This window comes from Panicum hallii, chromosome 1, assembly GCF_002211085.1.
Source record: "Panicum hallii strain FIL2 chromosome 1, PHallii_v3.1, whole genome shotgun sequence".
Lineage (NCBI taxonomy): Eukaryota > Viridiplantae > Streptophyta > Magnoliopsida > Poales > Poaceae > Panicum > Panicum hallii.
Window position 1 is genome coordinate 44414516 of NC_038042.1, and position 25595 is coordinate 44440110.

At 39.9% G+C, this 25595-nt stretch overlaps 1 protein-coding gene across 2 annotated transcripts; it reads left to right on the plus strand.

Moving 5' to 3' along the window:
- The first annotated feature begins 1304 nt into the window (after positions 1–1304).
- LOC112886825 (DNA polymerase epsilon catalytic subunit A-like) lies at positions 1305–25312 on the plus strand. 2 transcript variants are annotated; one of them, XM_025952829.1, is made up of 49 exons: positions 1309–1676; positions 2397–2462; positions 2535–2594; positions 2732–2827; positions 3100–3260; positions 3439–3527; positions 3615–3832; positions 4362–4448; positions 4542–4676; positions 5799–5921; positions 7614–7697; positions 7845–8009; positions 8365–8541; positions 8658–8771; positions 9119–9223; positions 10330–10448; positions 10528–10669; positions 10743–10837; positions 11033–11138; positions 11224–11303; positions 11387–11563; positions 11993–12077; positions 12187–12267; positions 12389–12532; positions 13349–13444; positions 13549–13749; positions 13999–14053; positions 14141–14283; positions 14362–14795; positions 18147–18288; positions 18410–18607; positions 18693–18767; positions 18849–19039; positions 19429–19600; positions 19675–19739; positions 20161–20293; positions 20365–20466; positions 20555–20638; positions 21673–21747; positions 21830–21889; positions 21986–22242; positions 22333–22381; positions 22591–22751; positions 22822–22888; positions 22993–23109; positions 23223–23393; positions 23632–23835; positions 24176–24282; positions 24618–25312. In XM_025952829.1, the coding sequence occupies exons 1-49, from the start codon at positions 1473–1475 to the stop codon at positions 24976–24978; spliced, it is 6633 nt and encodes a 2210-aa protein (XP_025808614.1). In that variant the 5' UTR covers positions 1309–1472; the 3' UTR covers positions 24979–25312. The 2 variants fall into 2 exon arrangements, 1 of the variants encoding a protein (XP_025808614.1); XR_003227441.1 differs by lacking the exons at positions 24176–24282; positions 24618–25312 and having other exon boundaries at positions 1305–1676; positions 22842–22888; positions 23632–23650.
- The last annotated feature ends 283 nt before the right edge of the window (positions 25313–25595 follow it).

Consider the following 25595-nt stretch of genomic DNA (forward strand, 5'->3'; position numbering starts at 1 on the left):
AATACACTATATCTAGATATATAGTAAAAACTATATATATGTAAAAACTAAAACTATTCGTAATTTGGGACGGAGGAAGTAGCACCCAACATGGCAACCAGCCATCTATCACGGTGTGGTGATGTTTTCAGTTTCATGCTGAACTCTTTGTAATAAGTGAACAGTACGATACTTCAGAAGAAGCAAGATCAGAAGTTTATTTCCACTTTTTAAAAAAGAGAAAAATGGACAGCTTGGCTCCTTTTCTTCAGTGTTGGACATTGGACGTTAGCTAAGCATTAAAAGAACGATCGCATTACTTCAGACGAGTTCTCTTAATTTGTTTTTGCCACGATCATGTGAATCTTCTGCAAATTATCATTGTCTGCTGCATGATTGTCTCGTGCATTAACATAGGATTCGATTGGAATCATATCCGTTTACATCTTATTTTCCTGCTATTCCTGAACTATTTCTACTGTTAGACGAGGATTAAGGTACAACTCAATCGGTGTGATGTTCATTGTAACCAAACAAAGTAGTGTTCTGTATAATAGAACAAATGTTCCATACATCCAAATCGAATTAATGTTCCAAGTGACCACACCTACCTTACGCCCTCCACGGTGTGCGTGATGCCGGTAAAAAAGTTTGGCCCCCATGGTGAAAACGGGCATCGCTTCCTGGAGAGCCGCAGCGTGCCAAATTACAAGCACCGGAGCCATCTAAAAAGTTCTGAATATTTATATGAATAGAATAGTACTTCAGCTTTGGCTTTGCTACTGGAGGCAGTTGGACTTGAACTAGGACCAGTGATGCATTTTTTTATTAACTGAGTGCCGGAACAAGAACTTTTTACCGGCGTGCAACAGCGTGAGAAGTGGTGCCTAGATTCTCTCTCTCTCTCCCCTATTCTAGCATCACACAACGCTCACCTTGTGGAGGGCCTTAGATCCACAGTTGCTCCTTCATCCTCTCAGGCATGGTACGGAGGGCTACAAAACCTGACAATAGGGACAAGAAAAGGAGGAAGGCAGGTGCAGTGGGAGACAGAAAAGGACTTGTTTGCACAACTTGGGCTTCGAGATCCATGCAAAATTTAGAATGCAGTGCAAACGTTATCTGGGCTTCAATTTTTCATAGTGAGTCAGGTTAAGTGGATGGGCTAGATCCTTCTTCCTCTAAGGAATGCAGTGCAGCAAAAGAGGAAGGTAAGGAGCCCAAACGCAACAGGCTCCAGGCCTCCCGGCGCGGTTTTGGGCTCAGAAAGAAGAAAAAAAGGAGGAATGCGAGGAGCCCCACAGTCGAGCTGAGAGCGCGCGGGAAAGCGCCTGGCTGCCTTCAATTCTGGCGCTCATTTCCCGTTCCTGAAAGACCCCAAATCTAGGGTTCCCTGATCCCCTTCCCCGGCGTGCAACGGCAGCAATCAAGCGGCCACCCGGCCAGCAAGTCTTCCCTCCCGCGTTGCCGCGCCCACCCGCAAGCTCGCGAGCATGAGTGGCCGGCGCCGGCCGGCGGCTGGAGGAGGCGGGGGAGGGGGAGGCGGCGGCGGCGGGAACTGGCGGAGGAGCGGCTCGGCGGCGGCGAAGGAGCAGCGGCTGCGTCTCGGCGCGGAGGAGCTCCTCGAGAGCCGGCTGGGATTCGCGCCCTACACCGACGGGGAGCGGCGCCTGGGGTGGCTTCTCACCTTCTCGCCAGTGAGTTCGATCTCGATTTCTCTGTCCCTCTTCGTTGCAGTTGTTCTGGGTCAATTCTCAAATGGGGTTCGGTTGGGGAATTAGAGGTGGAGCTGCGTAATGCAGTGATCTGCAGTTGGAGTTGAATTGGAAGTTCGTGAGATATGGGGTCAAAATCAGTAGAAATAAGCAGATCATCAAGAGATTCGGAGCTTTTACTTTCTATTTTGCAAAATGCCTCCGCGAGTGAGCTACCGCGGGAATGGGAAATGGGTAAACATAACTTGTACTGTTTGGTCAGTGAATTCGCTGCTTATATAGCTCTACCATTACATTGGATAAGACCTTACCACAAATTGAGGGAAGAGCAAACGTGAAATAAATTTTTGGGGTGGTGGGGGGCTAATTACTAAGCCACGGGCTCTCCTAGATTCTCACTGGTAGGAGCGCTCATTGGATCTTGAAATAGCTTATTGTATACAAGTGATTCACTTATATACTCTCTTGAAATAGTACCAAATTTGTCCTTCTATTGCTGTGCGTAGTGCAACTAGGGAAATTACTGGAACTGTATCTAACTTAAATGAAGTGATTCAACGTAGATGGTTCACAAGAAATTCAAAGGACCTATATGAAGAACTTTACTCTAAGGTCAACTGCCATTAGCTAACTTAAATTTTCTTAATTTGAATAGAAAAATTGCAAGATTGCCATTTAAACTTACACCTATAACACCTGCAGTCATCATGGGAAGATGAGGACACTGGGAAAATCTACAGCTGTGTTGACCTATACTTTGTGTCACAGGTAAATTTTTGCAGTTGCAATACAAAACCTTTTTGAATTCCCGCATGTCTAACTTTGTATGGTTTCTTGCAGGATGGTTCTACTTTTAAAGTGAAATACAAGTTTAGGCCTTATTTTTATGCTGGGACTAAGGTGAGCTAGAGATTGAGCTTTTCTGAGGGCTATTTGAATACTCCTGGTCTCCTGCCATGGAATTCAGTCATGGAGACTGAACCTTTTCTGATGCAGTTTTTATTTGCTGTTGCTCTATTTTTCTTTATCTGTTGCAGGACAAGATGGAGTTGGAAGTCGAGGCTTATATCAGGCGACGTTACGAAGGAGAGATTTCTGACATAGAAATAGTTGAGAAAGAGGATTTAGATCTGGTATGTGCCTTGCTTTGCATGCTTAATCTGATATTCTGTTGAACCTCCACCATGAAATGCTATCACGGTGATGATTTTTGCTAATCAGCTCAAACTGGATGCTTCAAATGTTCAATTAAAATGTTAAATGCACAAGCTAGTTTGTAATATATTAAACTGATAGGTTATTGTATAAATTTGAGTAGGGAATGTTCTCACGCTTTGTCTTTTAGTTCCAATGTGTCTGGGCCTGATGTACCATATAATATTTAACACCTCCAACCCTGTTGCAGAAAAATCACCTTTCTGGCTTGAAGAGAAAATACCTGAAGCTTCAGTTTGATACTGTACAGCAGCTAATGCGTGTAAGAAATGACCTATTGCATGTTGTTGAAAAGAATGAAGAAAAATTAGATGCTGTGGAGGCATTTGAAACAATTCATGGTGTAAAAAGGTGCCTATAAACTTTTCATTGTCCAGCTTATTCTGGTCTAAGACATTTTAATGATTTCTATGCAGAATAGCTTATATAGTTCTTTTTCTTAGTTTTATTTGGAATAAAGTTTACTTTCTTGCCCATTTTTGTGTTTATTTGTGAACTTATAGTCTGTTCCTCTTGTGCACTATGACAGGGTAGAAAGGCCACAAGATTACATGAATTACATCATTGATTTACGTGAATATGATGTTCCGTATCATGTTCGTTTTGCTATAGATAATGGTGAGCACTATACCTTCAAATCCTTTATTTTCTCACATGCTGATTTGTCACTGACGCTTTGGTACTCCAAAATCAAAATGTTCGCAGATGTGAGATGTGGACAATGGTATAATGTTAGCGTATCTGGTTCTGATGTTTTACTTCAGAGAAGGGAAGACCTGCTTCAGCGTGCAGAAGTGCATGTATGTGCGTTTGATATTGAGACCACAAAGCTGCCACTGAAGTTTCCGGATGCTGAATACGACACTGTAATGATGATTTCATACATGATTGATGGGCAAGGTTACCTGATAATTAACAGAGAGGTTTTGACTTACAATTCTTTGCCCAACGCTTGTTATCACCTTCTGGTTTATTATATCCATTTATGGCTTACAAGATCCTTCTCTCTATTTCCTGGGCGTACTGCCTAGCCTTGGGCAGCATTAATCACCTTACACACCATCCTGATGTTCGTCCATTGTCTCACTTCTTACAGATTAACATATTTTTGTTTCTTTTGTTTCTAAAAATATATATGATTTCTGTGTTAGAAAATGCTTAAAGAACAGTTACCTTGTGTGCTGTTCACTGGATACATACTTCATGATCAGCATCTGCAAAAATGCAACAAGCCAAATCTATTACAGATAGAACTTGTGCTCATTATGGCATTGGCAGGTGTGGTAACATGCAGGAATCTATGGGAAAAATACACAGCCTAAGCAGATTATAGGCATATATCTGACGAAATCATTGTTTTAGCTTATTCACTTTTGTTGATTGTATTTGCAAAGATGCAGATGTTTCTCAATCAAGTTTATACAATTCACTATTTTTATTTGCTCCTTGTAGTGCGTTGGGGAAGACATTGAAGATTTGGAGTACACACCTAAACCAGAATTTGAGGGGCATTTTAGAGTTAAGAATGTTTCAACTGAGGTATGGACATCTTTCACTTATTTTGTTCAGCATAATATGAATTGTATGCATCCTAGCTATTTTGCTAACTCCCTTTATTTTTGATGTTTATAGTTGGATCTGCTTAAAGCATGGTTTGCTCATATGCAAGAGGTTAAACCTGGCATTTATGTCACATACAATGGTGACTTTTTTGACTGGCCATTTTTAGAGAAGAGGGCTGCTCACCATGGGATAAAAATGAATGAGGTGCGTTTTCTATTGTGTTTTAATTTAGGCTTGGTTTGGCATTGAGTGGATTATTATAATCTTGTTTTGTGGAATTGCTTTTAGAATTTTTAGTGTTTTGTTAACTGCTTTTCTTCTAAGCTAAGTTACAACAAAAGATTTTATTGGACTATCCTAAAAATAAATGTAGTGCACAGGTCCGCAGCTGCCTGACCCTTGGTAGCTATGGCTTTTTGTTGGAAAAAGTTATCCTTCTACACTCCCTTGAAGTAGCATGTTTGCCTGCTTATCCCAGTGAATGATTTGATCTGCTTAACCTGGTTTTGATGGATTGAACGGTGGTCAGTGAAATTGTCGCATAGCTTCCGTGGCACCTCGTTTTGCCATTTTGCAGCACATGTGGACGCTATCATCATCGTCGTCATCGTCATCTTTGCCTTACAGCTCCCTCATCCGTGTAATGATGAGCTGATGGCAAAAGGGGTGGATGCAATGACAAAGTGGCAGTAATGGTGACAGGCATGGTGGAAGACGGTAGAATATGTCATGCGCAGGAGTTCAGGGACCAAATTGAGTACTACAGATAGTAGCGGAGGTTGAGAGGGGGCAGACCACATGTGGAATCATGCCATGATATGGTGCTGGTTTAATAGGTCTTTTCTGGCCAGATTGTATATACATGCGTGTGCGACGAGAGAGTAAGGGTGATGTGGGTTGCCATGGTGGCCAAACCAGGTTATGTGGTAGCTCTGGTGCCATAACCATTTCAAAATCTTGCATCATGGGATTGGGGTGAATTGATCCGGCTTTAGAAGTTTAGGGGTTTTGACTGAAGAAAAAGTAGTTTGGAGGAATCAAGTAGACAAAGATGATGCTTCAAGGAAATAAAATGGGCGTTGCCCATTATCTCGGGCTGTGACAACTATTTTATAAGATGTCCAAATTATCTTCCAACCAGATATTGCAAAACAATGTGATGTAAGAAAAAGCAATCTGCAGCTGAAGGAAAAGGAAATAAGACTGGGTACTCTAGTATCTTTCTTTATGATAACATGCACACGTTTTCTTTTATTGGAAAAACTTGGAAGCGCCTAAGTGTATAAGTGTTTCCTTTCTTGTTCATTTTTCTTTTTGTTGTTGCAGGAGATTGGTTTCCAATGTGACAATAATCAGGGGGAGTGCCGGGCTAAGTTTTCTTGCCATCTTGACTGTTTTGCTTGGGTGAAGCGAGACAGTTACCTTCCACAAGGAAGCCAAGGTCTAAAGGTGACACATCACTTACTGGAATAAAAATACTTTTAAACAACCTTAACAGTTTGGCTCTAATCATTTCATGTGCTTGGTTTCAGTAATAGGTGTCTTACTGAAATCACATCTTGAAAATAGTAGAAACTTTTAGTGATATAGAGTGTGCAATATTTGAATAAACAATTAATATGCCTAATTTTAGCATTTGCCACTCACTAGCACTAGAAGGTTAGTCATCTGACTTTAACTGATTGCTAGACTTCCTTGGTTTAACTGAATAAGTAAAGAAAATTGGCCCTTTCTCTTCGTCTCAGATCAATGGATCTTCTCGATTGGAAGATCTCCCATATGGATAATACACATTCCAGTTGACCGAGCCTAATGCTAATTGTTTTGTTCTGAAGCAAAGATATCCGCGGAGGCCGGTTCCTTCGTCCTATTCTGATATTCTTGATCCTGGATTCTCTTTCGGATAGGCCCTGAAAGGAGAAGAGAAGCTGAAATGCCAACGGACCTCTGTCTATTCTCTAATTCACCCGATCCGATAGTACCCGTTGATTCCTACCACTTAAATCTTAATTTATTGTATCTTCCTGGAGTTCCCTCTCCGGGGATTCATTTTTAATTATTCCCTCAAAGTATCCCAATGCAGTAAAAGAATCGAATCCTAGAATTCCTATTCGAGATATTTTTGGTCTCTTAGGCGCTATTGTACCTAGTATATCAAATTTTTCTTCATCTTACTATTTATTAACACATATCAGATCTTGTTAAAAAATACTTGTTCCTTGAAAATTTGAAACAAACCTTCCAAGTACTTCAAGGACTTAAATACTCTTTAATAGTTCTTAACCCCTTCCTTTTTTTGCCCATCGGAATTATTTCCCAAGGACTTGCCATGGTAAGGGGAGAAGGGGGAAGAAGCACACTTGAAGAGCGCAGTACAACGGGGAGTTGTATGCTGCGTTCGGGAAGGATGAATCGCTCCCGAAAAGGAGTCTATTGATTCTCTCCCAATTGGTTGGATCGTAGGGCGATGATTTACTTCACGGGCGAGGTCTCTGGTTCAAGTCCAGGATGGCCCAGCTGCGCCAGGGAAAAGAATAGAAGAAGCATCTGACTCTTTCATGCATACTCCACTTGGCTCGTGGGGGATATAGCTCAGTTGGTAGAGCTCCGCTCTTGCAATTGGGTCATTGCGATTACGGGTTGGCTGTCTAATTGTCCAGGCGGTAATGATAGTATCTTGTACCTGAACCGGTGGCTCACTTTTTCTAAGTAATGGGGAAGAGGATTGAGACATGCCACTGAAAGACTCTACTGAGACAAAAAGATGGGCTGTCAAAAAGGTAGAGGAGGTAGGATGGGCAGTTGGTCAGATCTAGTATGGATCGTACATGGACGATAGTTGGAGTCGGCGGCTCTCCTAGGCTTCCCTCATCTGGGATCCCTGGGGAAGAGGATCAAGTTGGCCCTTGCGAATAGCTTGATGCACTATCTCCCTTCAACCCTTTCAGCGAAATGTGGCAGAAGGAAGGAAAATCCATGGACCGATCCCATTGTCTCCACCCTGTAGGAACTACGAGATCACCCCAAGGACGCCGAGCCCAAATATTTTCTTTTTTGCATTATCTGCATATTATGTTGCTTATGCTAATCTTTTTTGCCTCTTTAACTTTTTTTGTTTCTCTTACATTTTCACACCTGCAGGCTGTTACAAAAGCCAAGCTAGGTTATGATCCTCTGGAGGTTAATCCAGAAGATATGGTTCGCTTTGCAATGGAGCAGCCACAGGTAAGTTTGTCTGTCTTGATTCTGAAATAACAGTCACAAAGGGAGTTCGTGCAAATATGGCTATGTGTCTCTGTTTAGTTGTATTGATTCTACTTGTATTAATTTCAAATGCTATGTTCATTTTCCATTCCACTGTTTCTTTTTCAGACAATGGCTTCTTATTCCGTATCAGATGCTGTTGCGACATACTACCTATACATGACTTATGTCCATCCTTTCATCTTTTCTCTTGCAACCATAATACCTATGTCACCTGATGAGGTATTGCGGAAAGGAAGTGGGACACTTTGTGAAATGCTGCTAATGGTCCAGGTGTGTTAATGAAACTTTGCTGCCATTCAGTACCATATTTGTTTTCAAGCATTACTTTTCTTCATGCTCAAGTTTTTCATATTTCGTGAGCTTTTGTATCTTTTATTTTAAGTTGGGCCATTAGATGGTTTTATGTATTACATAAATCTTTTTTGTTAATTAAAAGGATGCAAAGTTGTGAACACATACTTATTTTCAAACACACACATGATTTTTCCACTATTGTTTGGTCTAGGATTTAGGCACATGGCAAGTGCTTGGACTTTAAACGTCCATGACTATGAATCCTGTACTTATTTCAGTCTACCTCTGGTTATTCTGATGCTTGCTAAATTCAGTTTCTTTTAATGTACAGGCATTCAAGGCTAATGTCATTTGTCCTAACAAGCACCAAGCTGATCTCGAAAAATTCTACAACAACCGTTTATTAGAAAGTGAAACCTATATTGGTGGTCATGTTGAGTGTCTTGAAACTGGTGTATTTAGATCTGATCTTCCCACAAAGTTCCAACTTGAACCATCAGCATATGAGGTAACTCATTATTCATTTTCTGGAGTTGGTTAGGGTATGAATCTGTGCGCACTGATGGGATTCGACACGGGAAATTTGCACCTTCAGTATGTTAACTATCCACATTCTTCTTTCAGCAACTCATTGGAAATCTTGATCGTGATCTGCAATATGCCATTTCTGTAGAAGGAAAATTGGATATTGGTTCTGTCACAAATTATGATGAAGTCAAGGATGCCATAAATCAAAAGGTATTAGATGCTTCCAGCAAGACAGTTTGATCTTCACTCTTAAGTCCAGCCTATCAAATGTCAAAGTAAAGGAAATATAGTACCATAATGGACCAAGAAAATGAAAATATCTATCTAAAATGAGGCTAATATATTCCAGCTGCAACTTGTTGTGTTTTGACAATGACTAAGATATTTATTTAACCTTGTAACTTGAGTACTTGGCTAACATACCAAGAATAGCTGTTATTTTCTAATTTTCTTATATAAGGATGTCCCTGTTGTAGTTACATCATTTGCATTAATCAAATCTTGAATCTTTTAGGAACGAAGCTTGTGTGACCTTTCTTGTTTTGCCAAATTCACAGCTTGTTTCATTGCGAGATCACCCAATTCGTGAAGAGCGCCCTCTTATCTATCATCTTGATGTTGCTGCAATGTATCCAAATATCATTTTAACAAATAGACTCCAGGTATTCCCTTGTACTTTAGTCTAGTATGTCTAATGTTATATTTGTATGTGTTCTGATTCTGTGTAAGTATAACCTAGTTTGTAGAACCAGTAGGTCATAGATGGATTTTTGTTTTTGAGGTTACCGAGAACATATACAAAGGAACGATTACAAAGATGCTCCTATTTACTACGCATAAACTAACATGAAGCGACATTATTATCAAAACAGCTACTGAACATTTAAAGTTCCACCAGAGACATTAATCTAAACAGATGTATTTCCTGTTGTGGTGAGTTCCCTGGTATCCTCTGCTCTGAGTGATTTATATCAGATGTGGTCATAAAAGAAGTTAAAAGGAGCATGATCTGGTGAGATACATGGCCTAGCTTCCCTTGCTGTAGTTTCTGGCCATTTAGCTGTTTGAAAGGATTGTATGCTTGATGTCCATGATCCATTGAGTGTTATTTACTGAAGCGTCATTCTGGGTTATATAGACAATACAAAGAAGTGAGAGAGTGTTTAAACTGCTGCATTGCCAAAAATTCATCAAGCACTATTAATTTTCATGCACTAACTTCTGTCAAAAAAAATTCATGCACTAACCAATTAGAAGCTTTAGTTGTTAGGTGAATGTAGGCAAAGCACTCATTTCAGGACTCTTAGCATTTAATTTAATCTAGATATTACACACTGGTGTCAATGACAAGGGTGCTTCAGCGCAAGGGGTGCCAGGGCCACAAGTGCATGCCTTGCCTAGTTAACCTTGTGCCAATTTTTTTTAATATTGGATAAAACAAACTTCTGTGGACCTTTTACTCAATACCTTCATCTCCAATAATTGTACTGAGTTTTGCACACAAACCAATTCGCCCAAAGCTTAAGCTGTCAGGAAATGCTGGGCATGTGGTCATATTTCAACAGGCACTTCAGTAGATTGCATTTGTAACAGTGCAAGTATCGATGGAAGTTGATGACTGCTATAGGGACAACTAAGGCCTCTTTGAATCAATTAATCTATTCCATGAGGCGATTTAATTTCTTCTATCTTCTAAGTTGTACCATCATATTAATCGTTGACATGCTTATGTCAATCAAATGAACTTTTTTCTGCTTCGTGATTGCAGCCACCATCTATAGTTACAGATGTGGACTGCACAGCATGTGATTTCAATCGTCCTGGCAAAAATTGCCTCAGAAATCTTGAATGGGTCTGGCGAGGAGAGACCTACATGGCAAAAAAGAAGTACGTTCTACAAGTTTATGTAATCTGAAATTTGATGAATTTTCTGATCTAATGCTATTATGTCTATTATGTTTTGTAGTGACTATTATCACATAAAGAGGCAAATTGAGTCAGAGCTGATTCAATCTGGTGGTATCGCATCATCAAAGCCTTTTCTTGACCTCTCAAAACCTGAACATTTACTTAAACTAAAGGATCGTTTAAAGAAATACTGCCAAAAGGTACCGTTTTCAAACTTATGGGAAAATTCTCTTTTGGTGAGGCTTAGATGAATTTCCTTATGTCACAATGCAGGCGCACAAAAGAGTAGTTGATAAACCAATTACAGAAGTCAGAGAAGCTGGAATATGCATGCGTGAAAATTCATTCTATGTAGACACAGTACGAAGGTCAGTCCAATGCTTACTATATTGACATTCCTTTTTAATTTGGTAGCATAGAGATAACATTGGTTTTCAGTCTGTTTACATTCTATGTTTTCATGTATCAAACTGCAGTTCTCTCTCCCCCTGAATATGCATAGCATTTGCTACCGATGATATAGATGGCATGCTCTAAAATATTCCTTCATTTGATAATTCCAGCTTTCGTGATAGAAGATATGAATACAAAGGTCTTAACAAAACATGGAAAGGAAAATTGGCAGAAGCTAAAGCCAGTGGAAATTCTATGAAAATTCAGGAAGCACAGGTTCAATGATGCACTATACATCATAAGACCTCGTTCATGTTTCAGGCATCTTAACTGTTTTCCTTCTCGCACCTGTCTTTTGCAGGACATGGTTGTTTTATATGATTCTTTGCAACTTGCTCACAAGTGCATATTGAATTCTTTTTATGGATATGTCATGCGCAAGTACGTAAAATTACAACATGGTTTTCATTTGTCTTCATCTAGTATATTAGCTATGTAATAATGACATATCTGTTGTGATTTAGGGGAGCAAGATGGTACTCTATGGAAATGGCTGGGGTAGTTACATATACTGGTGCGAAGATTATCCAAAATGCTCGGTTACTTGTAGAAAAAATTGGAAGGCCACTGGAACTGGATACAGATGGCATTTGGTGTGTTTTGCCTGGTTCTTTTCCAGAGAACTTTACTTTTAAGACAAAGTGAGTAAAGTAGAGCAATGAAGATTAATTTAAATCAAGCTGTTTCATCATAATATTATGAAAATTTCATATAGCTGCTGTACCTAGTTCAAGACTGTATAGTCTGTCCACGATATTTCTATGATTGTGGATTGCCTAAGTTGAGTGTAGTGCTTTCTTGATTGCCTTTTCATCCTTGTGGTTTCTAACCTTTGACCATGCGCTGCTTCTTTTGTAATTTGATCAATGAGTTGATGCATTAGGTTATCAGGACGCGATTTAAGCATAACATCAGCATAATTCCAGAAGAAGGATTTGTTGCATCTTAGAACTGAACAGTTATTATGACCTCTTTCCCAAAGTAGTTGCCTTTGTTTACTGTGCAGATTTTCTCCAAGGTACAACTTTAACTACTCGTTCTCAATTTAACACTTATTGGTGATATTTCAGAGCTGGGAAGAAGCTAACAATATCTTATCCCTGTGTCATGCTTAATGTTGATGTTGCGAGAAATAACACTAATGATCAATATCAAGTAAGAAATACATGTCTTGTTCTTCTGCAAGTTCTGTATTCCTCTCATCAACGATCATAATGTCAACAATCATAATGTCATTAATTACTTGGTTTCTTTGTTCTACTAGACGCTGAAAGACCCAGTAAATAAGCTATATACAACACACAGTGAGTGTTCCATTGAATTTGAGGTCGATGGACCTTACAAGGTGAGTACTTTGATGTTATTAACGTTTCCCTTCTTCCTTCATCCAAATTGTTTCAACTACTCCAAAAGACTGATACATCTTACTTTTGTGAACTTTGGAACACATCTTCTTAACATAATAGGCCATGATCCTACCTGCCTCTAAAGAGGAAGGGATTCTGATAAAGAAGAGGTATGCTGTCTTCAATGAAGATGGCACCTTGGCTGAACTTAAAGGTTTTGAGATTAAGCGTAGAGGTGAGCTGAAGCTCATTAAAGTTTTTCAGGTATATGCTTCCTTTCGCATCAGTTATTTCTCCATTCTCTTCATTGAATCTTTTACACCTGACCACAGTTATTAAGAAATGGGAACAAAAGAAGACTACATGCTCCTAGCCTCTTTCCAAATTCTTGCATTACTACCCCGTTTAATTTGTTTCTTCGAGATCACCCTTCTATAATAGATACCAACGGACAAAGAGAGCAGGTCTTTTTATTCAGAGAAGAACGAATCGTTGTGTAATGCAGAATATACTTAAGTGAGGTGGGCACTTAGATATATAGCCATGCGTCTTCTTAAATCCTCAAACATCATATGCGAGGTAACATTTTTGTCCTAATAAAAGATCAAGCAGAAGAAGAATGGGGCACTGTTTATGCTCCAAAGGGAATACAGGGAGATAATAACTCCAGTTTTTGGCACAAAACTGTGGGGGAGTTCCCCGCAGTGCCTTTTCATTTATAAAAAGGGATTAGTTATTTACAAACAGATAAAAAGGAGAAAAAAGAAACAGAAAAAGGACAGGAGTTGAAGGGAACAAATTAGACAAATCTGCTTTAGCCATGTATGATGATTTGTTTGAGGCTTTCTAGAACCCTGTGGAGTTGAAGGACTTGTTCTTTGAATCTCATGATTCAAAGTGACTTTGATTTTCAGAGATTTTTCAATTCCATATTTTCCATTAATCAGTGGTGAAAATCTCCATAAAGAAGGGCTGCTGGAAGTTTCCTTTTACACTGTAGATCTTTGTATATAAGTTTTCCATCAGTTGGCTAGTTTAAATTTCTTACATTTAATACGAGGAAAAATGTTTTGTTTGCAGGCTGAGGTATTTGACAAGTTTCTCCACGGCTCAACGTTGGAGGAATGCTATTCTGCTGTTGCCTCTGTTGCTAACCGGTGGTTGGATCTACTGGATGTAAGTGAATTGTAGAATGAACTTTATTCTCAAAAGCCTCAACAGAAAAACCAGCTCATGTGATCAATTAATGCAATACATATACAATTATTTGTCTGTTACAGAATCAGGGAATTGATATTGCTGACAGTGAGTTGCTCGATTTCATATCGGAGTCAAGCACAATGAGTAAATCTTTAGTTGACTATGGGGAGCAGAAATCATGTGCTGTAACTACAGCAAAAAGACTTGCTGAATTTCTTGGAGATTCAATGGTTAAAGACAAAGGACTACATTGCCAATATATCGTCGCTCGGGAGCCACAAGTAAGTTTTGAAGTGTTTCACTAATTAAAAATTTAGTTATACATATCTTTAAATTAGGATGATTCCCAGTATTATGTTCTTCATGGTATTTACCATGTCCATATATTGCTATCCCACATGTCAACTGGAGTAACATCATTGGTTCATTTTCGTGGAATTAGTTTTTTCTTCCCCCAAGGATTTTGTGGCATTAGTTTGCTTCTGTAATACTTTCCTGTGGTTAACCTGACTTTCTTAACATATATTTAGGGCACTCCAGTGAGCGAGCGTGCTGTTCCAGTAGCTATATTTGAGACAGATCCTGGTACCATTTTACATGCTAACTGCTCCTTCTGCATTAGTCAAACTATACAATTTACTTATGCTGTCGTGCAATCTATTTACCTTGCAGAGATTGCGAAGCATTATTTAAGGAAATGGTGCAGAGTCTCCTCTGATGCAAGCATTCGATCTATTGTTGATTGGTCCTATTACAAGCAGCGCCTAAGTTCAGCTATTCAGAAAATCATAACAATTCCTGCAGCAATGCAAAAGGTAATAGTGTAAGACACAATTATTTGTTTCCTGTTCTCTTGATTATATGCAATATTCCTGAATACTTACTTCTTACAGATCTCAAATCCTGTTCCTCGAGTTCTTCATCCTGATTGGTTACACAAAAAGGTCAGGGAGAAAGATGATCGATTTCGGCAGCGTAAACTACGTGATATCTTCAGTCCCTTGGCTAAAGATGAGGGCATGCAGAACTTGAATGGGGCTGGAGATATGGAAGATTTATTAATGTCAAACAAGGATTTGAGAAAAAATTCTTCCCATGGTTTGGACATTGACAAAGAAAATAATCCAAATGGGGCATCAGTGGGAGCTGGTTCAAATAATAGCAAAAAACAACAAAATTCTGTAACTGGGTTGAATGTTCCACTCTCTTCACAAATCCAAAATGTGGCTGCTGATGAAACAACTGATAGGAGTACTGATTATCAAGGATGGCTTGATGCTAAGAAGAGAAAATGGAAACATGTCCGTGAACAAAAAAAACGTCGGAGGTAATGCCACAGTTAAATTATACACATCTTTAGGCACTTCTGGAAGTTAATATACTCATTTCTGATTCTCTTCTAGATCCGGGCACTTACGTTTGATGTTAGGCGATGGCCATTTATGACAGTTAGAACGTCCCACCTAGCCAACCCGACCATAAAACCCAGGTGTTATAGTGGGAGGGGTGGGGGCCTTTATCCTTGGTCCAACATTCCCCCTACGGCGTGCGAGCCCGACGTAGCCCGCAGCAGGTTGCCCGGCGTAGCCCGCAGCAGGTCTCAGCACACGAGAGACGCAGGGGAAATCGCACAGCGGAAATGCGTGGCCGGGAGGGATCGAACCCAGGACCTCAGCTCTGGTACCAAGTTAGAACGTCCCACCTAGCCATCCCGACCATAAAACCCAGGTGTTATAGTGGGAGGGGTGGGGGCCTTTATCCTTGGTCCAACAATGACACCTAGCCCTAGCTCATAAATAGGGTAGCCTATTATTGACCATCCATTAGCTTAAGTTGATATTCATATTTTCAATGCTGATGTTTATGCTGATGTTGACCATCATGTGTTGTAGAGCTTGAGCAATTCAAAGTCACTATTCTGATTATGCAATAGTTTGAGCCAGTATGTCTTTATCTGCTGCATGTGAAACCAACTAGGAGGCTAGTTACCCAGCATACTTGAATCTTGACTATCTTTGAGTAAATTTACTCTCGGGCAAAGGAAAGTGATAAGTGTGTAGTACTGCGCCGTGTGATCTAATGCAAAGTAGGTAACAGAAAAAGAATGAAGCCTGTAAACTCGAGGGCTATAGATTAGCGAAGAGGTCTGCAAAGCGAGCTGTAAGTGTAGCGAAAGGTCAGGCTTTTGATGACCTTTATCAACGGCTAGGTACGAAGGAAGGAGAGAAGGACATTTACAGGATCGCTAGGACCCGTGAGAGGAAGACAAGGGACATAAACCAAATCAAATGCATCAAGGGTGGGACAGATCGACTTCTGGTGAAGGATGAGGAGATCAAGGACAGATGGCGAGAATACTTCGACAAGTTGTTTAATGGGGAAAATGAGGGTCCTACCTTCGAGTTGGACGACTCATCTGATGATACCAACAGACGCTTTGTGAGGAGGATTCAGGAGGCAGAGATCGGGGAGGCTTTGAAGAGGATGAAGGGAGGTAAAGCGATGGGTCCTGATGGCATCCCCATTGAGGTGTGGAGATGCCTGGGCGAGAGGGCGGTAGTTTGGTTAACTAAGTTTTTTAACCTAATTTTCCGGTCAAACAAGATGCCGGAGGAATGGAGGAGAAGTATATTAGTACCGATCTTCAAGAACAAGGGAGATGTTCAAAGTTGTACTAACTACCGGGGGATTAAGCTGATGAGCCATACGATGAAGCTTTGGAAGAGGGTTATCGAGCATCGCTTAAGAAGATTGACAAGGGTGACTCAAAAAGTTTGGGTTCATGCCTGGGAGGTCGACCATGGAGGCGATTTTCTTAGTACGACAGTTGATGGGGAGATATAGAGAGGAGAAGAAGGACTTACACATGGTCTTTATTGACCTAGAGAAGGCGTATGACAAAGTACCGAGAGACGTCATGTGGTAGGCATTGGAAAAACACAAAGTCCCAACTAAGTATATTACCCTCATCAAGGATATGTATAAGGATGCGATGACTTGTGTGCGAATATGTGATGGCGATACCAGTGACTTTCCAATTAAAATAGGACTACATCAGGAGTCAGCAGTGAGCCCTTATCTATTTGCTTTGGTGATGGATGAGGTCACAAGGGACATACAGGGTGATATCCCTTGATGATGTGGTGCTAGTTGACGAGAGTAGGGCAGGGGTTAATATGAAGTTGGAGCTGTGGAGACACACGTTAGAGTCGAGGGGGTTCAGACTGAGTAGGACCAAGACTGAGTATATGATGTGCGACTTTAGCCCGACTAGGCATGAGGATGGGGACGTTAGCCTCGAAGGTTAAGTGGTGGCCAAGAAGGATACTTTTCGGTATCTAGGATCAATGCTTCAGAAAGATGGAGATATTGATGAAGATGTTAGGCATAGAATTTCAGCCGGTTGGTTGAAGTGGCGGTAGGCTTCTGGCGTCCTCTGTGACAAGAAGGTGCCACAGAGGCTAAAAGGTAAGTTCTATAGGACGGCGATTCGCCCGGCGATGCTATACGGTGCTGAATGTTGGCCTACAAAAAGGCGACATGTCCAACAACTGAGTGTAGCAGAGATGCGTATGCTGCGTTGGTTCTGCGGGCATACAAGAAGGGATAGAGTCCGGAACGAAGAGATTCGAGATAGGGTCGGGGTGGCACCTATCGAGGAGAAGTTGATTCAACATCGGTTGAGATGGTTTGGACATGTTCAACGGAGGTCTCTCGAGGCGCCGGTGCGCAATGGAGTTTTAAAGCGGGGCGATAATGTAAGGAGAGGTAGAGGTAGATTTAGACTAACTTGGGACGAGGCGGTCAAGAGAGACCTTAAGGAGTGGAATATCGCTAAGGAATTAGCTATGGATAGGAGCGCTTGGAGATTAGCAATTAACGTACCTGAACCATGACCTATGTTACTTTTTGTTTAACCCCTAACTCTTCCTTTGGCTTGTACCTTTTTTTGTGTTTCTTATTCTTGTTTTTTGTGGGTTTCATCTCTAGCCTACCCCAACTTGCTTGGGACAAAAGGCTAAGTTGTTGTTCTAGTATCTTGTTACTATTTGAACCCCAGATTGTTACAGAATTGAGGGCCTGTAACCCACCCTTTTCAGATTAATGCTTCTTAATATATTGATGCACAGCTCTCCTGCGCGTTCGAGAAAAAAAAACTATTTGTGGGTGTTGCAGCATATACATCTTTATTTATGTTAAATTTCTGTCTCCTATAATTGGAGTTTACCCAATTAAGCCACCCATAAAATTGTTTTTCATGAGCCCCCATTCTGCTCCCCTAGGTCTACGCAGTATGTGCTTCTATTTGGAAGGTGCACTTCAGCTTATTGAATAAGCTGAACAATAAGGTGTATATTTTGGCCTCAGCTTGCAGGCCTCCCAGACTGGCTATTTTTTCTGGTTCTACCTATGAGATCATAATAGAGTATGACACTTACCCTTAGTGCGATTCTATAACAGTGGGACCAGGTTTTAGATGTTTTTAAATTTGATGCCTTAGAATGGTTTGGCCCAGTGGAACCTTGTCTGTCTTGGAGGGTTTTGACAGACACCTAAAGTTCTTTGAGCTACCCCGTAGTATTTTAAGTTATGTTCTGGAGCTATTAATGTGATGGGGGACTAAGTTAATACTCAGGCAGAAGTCAAAATTTATGTCACTCTCTTCTGCTTTTGCCAGGCTGGGTGCTGCTGCCACTTTTGATGGTCCTACCAATGCTTTGCTTTCTTCAAGAAATGTCAGTCAGTTACCTGGCAACAGTCGGAATCGAGCTACATTTTTCCAGAAACAAGAATTGGCCCTCTTTAGATCACATTGGCAGGCATGTATCTTCTGTTATGTATTATGCCCTGTAGCATTTGTTTTACCATCATGTTTTTTTATAAAAAATTACGTCTTTTTTCACATTCATGCTTGTTAATTACATATGTTGTGCACACCAGATAATCCAGCTTGCTTCAAGTACAACAGCTGGCCGCTTTTTTGCGTGGGTTGTGGCTGAGGGGATCATGTTCAAGATTCCTATCAACGTGCCTAGAGTTTTTTATCTGAACTCAAAGGCTCCTGTCACAGAAGAGTTTCCAGGAAGGCGTGTGAAGAAGATTCTTCCACATGGACGACCTTGTTTCAATCTCATTGAGGTAAATGTAGCAAATATTATCTGCAAAGTAACTAGGGGTTAAGTTTCTTTGGCTAGTTGAGCATAGTAATGGCTATGTCATTCAGGTTGTAACTACTGAAGAACAGTTCAGGGCTGAAGGCAAAAAACTTGCTGCTCATCTAGCAGAGCCAGATGTTGAGGTGAGCGTTTGTTGACATGTTTATGGTATATGGTTTTGCATTGTTTCTTTGATTTTCTTTATAACCTTGAATTACATTTAGGGAATATATGAGACAAAAATTCCACCGGAGCTCAATGCTGTTATCCAAATTGGCTGTGTATGTAAAGTGGACAAATCTGCGAAAAAACGAAGTATACAAGATGGATGGGATCTTGCTGAGTTGCAGATGAAAACAACCGCAGAGTGCTCATACCTGGAGCAAACAGTTTCATTTTTCTATTTATACCACAGGTAACCTTTATAAGCATATATGACTTATAATGGTAATCTATATGCATTACTTGATTAGCAATTTATATTCTGCCTTCAGAAAGACTACTTGTACCAATTGGGATTTATTAATTCAAGGCACTTGTATTACAGAGTGAGCTATTTTCATCATGTGTATGGTCTCTCCAGGTCCCCATGATTGTTTTTTGGACACTTCCTCATGACTAGAAAAACACATGTTTACAATCTTTTAAATGTATTATAGGAAAGCACCAATGCCTGTGCCAATATGCTAGATATCTGATAACCTGAATACTCTTCTTTCGTTCACGTATCATGTATAACCATTTGTACTCTTCAGCTATACATTTATTAATTTGATACTTACATCTGCATTCTTTTATTTCCAGCTTGTCTGAAGGAAGGGCTGTATATGTATTTTACTTCCCTACATCTTTCAGAATACTTGCAGTGGTTGTCAATCCTTTCCGGAATACTGAAATATCTCCGTCATTTCTTGAAAAACAATTTCGAGATGCTTGCCAAGCCCTTGGTTCTGTTCCTGAGAATCTCACTTTCCATGTATGAGCGAAGTCCTGAGAATTTTTTCATGCTGTTTAGCATACCAAATTCTGATTCTTTGATTCCATCTTTAGGTGGACTACCAAACATCAATTGATGCAGGTACCAAATACGTGCAAAGAATGTTACTCGAGTACAGGTATGCCATTTGCTGACTATTTCAAAAATTAATCTTATTTGTTGCTTCCTTATTATGAGCCATGAATTCTTCATTGAATTACTTTTTGTAATGTGTTGAATTAATAAGTGCTGCCATACTGGACATGCACATATGCAAGTTTTGTATGCTGTGCTCACATCCAGACTTTTTGTGTGCTGTGCTGGCACCAGGCATGTTTATTCTAGAAAATCTATGTGGGTAAAAAATGTTTCTTAGTTGAATTTGAATATCCTTTTTAATAGTATAAGAGTGTGGCAACACTGAGGTTCACCATATCATTAAAAATAAATATAGTAATAAAAATGAGTAATAGCTCTTACATTGATTATGTAGTATTAAATTACTGTAATAGACAGTCAAACTACTGTAACTCTTATTATATTGCTAAAATGCTTTATAGACAACAACATCCTGGACCTGTCATAGGCATCATTGAGTGCCCTAAACTCCAAGCTATAAAGGCAGCTGTACGAGCACTTGACGATTTCCCATGTGTAACCATTCCTAGCAATGCAAGGGACAACAACTATCAGGTATAAAATGGACAAGAGGTCTTTTTTTGTTGTTTCTTCCTTTTCTTGTTTTGCTTACCCTGCTTGTCCAGGCTCTTGGTTGGCAAGCAACAGCTGGCCGAACAAGCATGCAGCGTTGTGCTGCATCAACCCAATGGTTCAATGAACGGATTTCACTTGCTAGATATGCTCATGTAAGAGTTTTCTACTAGAGAATTCTATACTTCAGTAGGTTATCTCAGTTCGTATGAAAATGAATTGAACACCAATGCTTTTAAACAGGTGCCATTGGGTAATTTCGAACTAGATTGGCTTCTTTATACCGCTGATGTGTTCTTTTCAAGGGCATTGCGTGATCAACAACAGGTTTGTTCTATCTTGAATCATGAAAGTTGGCCTTTATTGTTTGAATGACTGCATTCTAAATCCCATGCGTTTGTTTGTTATTTTCTTTGGGGTGACGTCCATATTGATACTCTCACTTTTATACACCATTAGGTTTTCAGCTAAGTAATTAATATGCAGCTTTCCAGTAATACCTGCATGCAAACAAGTCATCTTTGTCATATTTAAAACTATGCCTTGCCGTTAACCGTGTAGGAAGCCAATTACATTCCCTTTTTCTTTGGTCTAATATCATGTTAATAATACCTTCCTTAGGGAATACTGGGGCCTACCAACTGGGCTACGCTCCCCTGAATTATATCTATTATTCATCGACAATTTGCTGCAACTCGTCTGATTCCAAAGTTGGTCCTTCAATGAAACATATTATTGCCATACTGTTTCAAAGGTGTGAAGGAAAAAAAAAATGCAAACTTGGTGACTTGGCAATTTTTTGAGTAATGAATTGGCTTGTCAAATTCTACCTAAGTTGTGAAGAAAATCTGTCCTGCTTCCAAACTCTCAGGAACTGGCATGACTATTTTGTACCCGTCTTGTACTGTAGTATGCGTTGAAGCAATTCTACCTCAGTGGCTTGCTGTATGGCGAATTCCTGAAGAAATGTTGGAAAGACCTAGGCCTTTATCTTGTTTCGCTAGCAGTAAAATTCATTAGCCCATGCATTTATCCTTTTTCTCAATATTATATAACCACATAGAGTGGACAGAAATATAAGAAGCTATACGTAGTGGCTCTTTCTTTTATGCCTAAACCTGATTACGATTGGAATAGTTTGTTAACTTTGCGGTTGCTGCACTATGCTGTGGTGAAAATTCTTGGCCTGAAACTGGCTTGTAATCTGCGGGGTCGCAGCTATCTGCAGTGTCTTTACTTTGGTTTAGATTAATGAGCTTGAAACCAGGATTTTGGGCCTGTTCTTCAAAAATACCAACATGGTGTGATATGGAGCTTTGTTGTAATGCATAAGTTTGTTACTGACTTGCTATATATGCTAGGTACTGTGGATATCTGATGATGGAATTCCCGATCTAGGAGGCACTTATGAAGGAGACACGTGTTTTGCTGATGAAGTGAGAAGCTTTAGTTTATTTCCTAATATGCATGGCATTTTACATTTTTTGGCCATTTGGCTAATATGATCTCATTTTACAGGTCATTCAGCCTGCACTTACTTATCCTGGTGCATATAGAAGGGTTTCTGTTGAGCTTAAGGTATGCTCAGATGCTATTGGCTTGGACACCATAGAATGCAACGGGTTCATTTCCCTGCTGAAAATCAGTTTATATGTACATATATTTCTTCTGCAGATCCATCATTTGGCGGTTAATTCTCTCCTAAAGAGTAGTCAACTGGATGAAATGGAAGGAGGATCAATTAGTAGCTTCGGAAACGACATGCCTCCTGGTCCACATGCCACTGAGTCTGACTTTGATGATGCGAGCTTATGTTTACCTGCTTTCCAGGTGCTAAAGCAACTCATTCAAAGATGCATTTCAGATGCAGTGTCATCTGGAAATGTATTTGCTGATGCAATATTGCAACATCTCTACCGCTGGCTTTGCAGGTAATAACTCGTGTATTCGTACTTGAATTGTTAGTTATCGCATTTAGTCTTAAAGTATGCTTTGCATGTTCTTGAATACTTATTTTTCAGCCCACGATCGAAGCTTCATGACCCAGCTCTCCATCGTCTTCTTCATAATGTAAGCTGATTTATTTAATTGAGTCCTATTTGCAATATGGATATTGTTCCAGTATTTGATGTTAATTGTTGACTAGTTTACAAAATATATTTTTCCAAACAGTTGTGTTATTTCCACTAATCCAGTGTCAGTTTTTATGCTGTAAAATGGCAACATTACTACTCTATAACTTATCTCACCCTCTCGTCTGTTTCTTTAAACTTTATCAGGTCATGAAGAAAGTCTTTGCTCTATTGTTGGCTGAGTTCCGAAAGCTGGGAGCTAATGTTATCTTTGCAAACTTTTCCAAGATTATCATAGATACTGGAAAAGTAGACTTGGCATCAGCACATGCATACTGTGATAGCTTATTAAAAACATTACAAACAAGGTACTGTTTGACCTCTTGTTGCAAATTTGATTGGGTGATTATTTAAAGTGAAACTAAGAGTCTTTTTTAGGGACCTTTTCGAGTGGATAGAGCTGGAACCATTGCACTTTTGGCATTCCTTATTATTCATGGATCAGGTTTGTACGTTTCTTTTTTTTACCACAAATACATTGATATATATGTTATTGTTTTATGTGAAACTGTTTTAACCTTTGAGGTTTCTTCTCGTTTTATGGTTTAGTATAACTATGGCGGCATTCAAGCTAAAACACAAAACGTGGATTCTTCAGATGGTGATAATGATATTGACATTGTTTCGAGCTGGAACATAGCAGAATACTTGCCAAAAGATACACAGGTCAGTTTTTTTTTCCAATTACAGAGACTAACATTATTAACAACTATCCTGCAAATGCAGTTCAAGTGATTTCTTTAACATTCTTTTATTTCTTTCACTTTTTTTAAATCCAGGATCACTTTGTCTTAATTGTATCGGAGTTCCTATACATTCCATGGAAATTCATGAAAGAACAAGTAGCTACTCAAGCAACTATAAGGGATGATACCTCATGCACTCCATCTATAACAGTCATGGCTGCTGAGAACCTCGAGGGCCAGGTCATAGAACACCTCCGTGACAAGGTAATTTTGTTCCATCACCATCAAGTCAACTTGGGAGTTTGGACATTTAAACATTACCAGTTTAATTTTAACCGCAATGAGTGTTCTGCATAATGCTATTGATGATATATTCGTATTGCATCGAAGTTCCAAAAAGTTACTTTAATATGACATAATATTTATATGAATGGAGGTTGTAGTACCATCTTCTCTGGAAACACAGTTCTATCTAATCTGACTTCAATACTTTATTATGCAGATTAGCACTTACTTTGCAGACAAGCTTTTAAGAACTGTAAGTGATATACTTCACCATTTCAAAGGGAAAAGCAAGTCTGAGTCAGATGAACCTGCAAGTAGAGAATCTGATCCTCACACACATAAAGGCGATGCTGCATTGGAGTTCATTAAGCATATTTGTGCTGTTCTTGCTCTTGATCAAAATGTTCAGCATGATATTCTGGTAAATCTTCTATTTGAAACCACTGAACTCATACTTTCTGTTTTCACTGGACGAACCTAAAGAAAAAGATTGTTAACTGTTACTGCTGCACCAACTAGTGATTGAGAATTATGGGCCCTCCTTGTGCTATTGCTAACAATTTACGATCATTGGAACCATGTCCTTTTCTCTCTTTGATTGAATAGCAGTACCAAATGGTCTTGTGCTGCAATCTGACATGAAGATCAATTCCTTTTCTTTCTGAATGTTTTAGCAGAATAACCTTATGTTATCACTAGGCTAGTTTGTTACACTTGTTATTGTCTATTACTCGTCTCATCATGAAAAATATTTCTGGCAGCGAATGAGGAAGAACTTGTTGAAGTTGGTTCGTGTAAAGGAGTTTGCTCCAGAAGCACAATTCCAAGACCCATGTGCCTCATTCACTCTGCCAAATGTGATTTGCAGGTATTGTATCCACAAACTAAAGTTTAGGATGCATTTTGTTTATCAGTTGTAATAGTCTTTTAGCTACTTATCTTTATGTTGCAATTATGCACATTAGTTTAACAATGCTACCAAAAAATGAGATTGTGAATTAGAACCAAACAGTATTTTTGGCTCTCTGGGCATTCCCCACCTTAACTCTCCAATTCACAAAAATTGTGTAATCTCAGCCTGAAAATGTAAACCTTAGCAGGAAATTTTTCCAAGCCGTTGGTAGAACTACAAAGCATCGAACGGCTATTTCCATTTTTGCTGTTTATTTCACCAAATCTTATGAAACAGCACTATGTTGGCAGCTATTGCAATGATTGTCGGGACCTGGATCTCTGCCGCGACTCAACTCTCCAAGGCCAGGAGTGGAGGTGCGCGGTGCCACAGTGCGGGCAGCCGTACCACCGTGAGCAGATGGAGAACGCACTCCTACAGGTGGTTCGGCAGCGGGAGAGGCTGTACCACTTGCAGGATCTGGTGTGCCTGCGCTGCAGGCAAGTGAAGGCCGCACATTTGTCTGACCAATGCTCGTGCGGAGGCTCGTTCCGGTGCAAGGAAGAATCATCATATTTCCTCAGCAAGATGCAGGTGTTCCGGGACGTCGCGGTCAGCCAAAAATTCCAGCTCCTGCAAGATTGCGTGGAATGGATTCTTGAAGTCAGATGATGCGCGCTGCTAGCTCAGGTAACTAGCGCAGCTGATCACTTAGCTTGTAGCACCAACTTAGGCTAGAATAGATCTCCGAAGAGTGTACATAAATGGGTGTATAGTATTCGATTTTCCGTGTAGTAGAACTGTTCAGATACTATCGGTTCGTATAGTTCATTCATATTTGTATCTGTAGCAAAGGTCAAATATTTGCTTAGTACTGTAGTAGTGCCGTGCTTAGCTTGTATAATGTGATCGATATTACGTTGCGGATATGCAAAAGTGGATGACGATGAATGCTTGTAACATTTTTGTCCTAAATATCTGGCTAACGTGTGGGATTCGACCGTTAGATTATTTAGAGATCACTTCTGTTCCGTTAAGAACAGAAGAGAGACAGAAATGAGAGGAGTGGTTTTGTGCAGTGAAGGTGCTTTTTTTCATTGATATATGGTTCCTATATATAACCTATAAGATCAGTTTGTACAAGTTGCAAACACCTAAATTGGAATTTTTCTGCTATTGTTCAGACAAGGTAAAAACCAATTTTGCTACTGCTACCTGGGACAGCTATCTACTGCTGTCTAAAAGCTTCTACAGCCATCCCGGTGAGTTCGCTTAATAGCTGAGCCAAC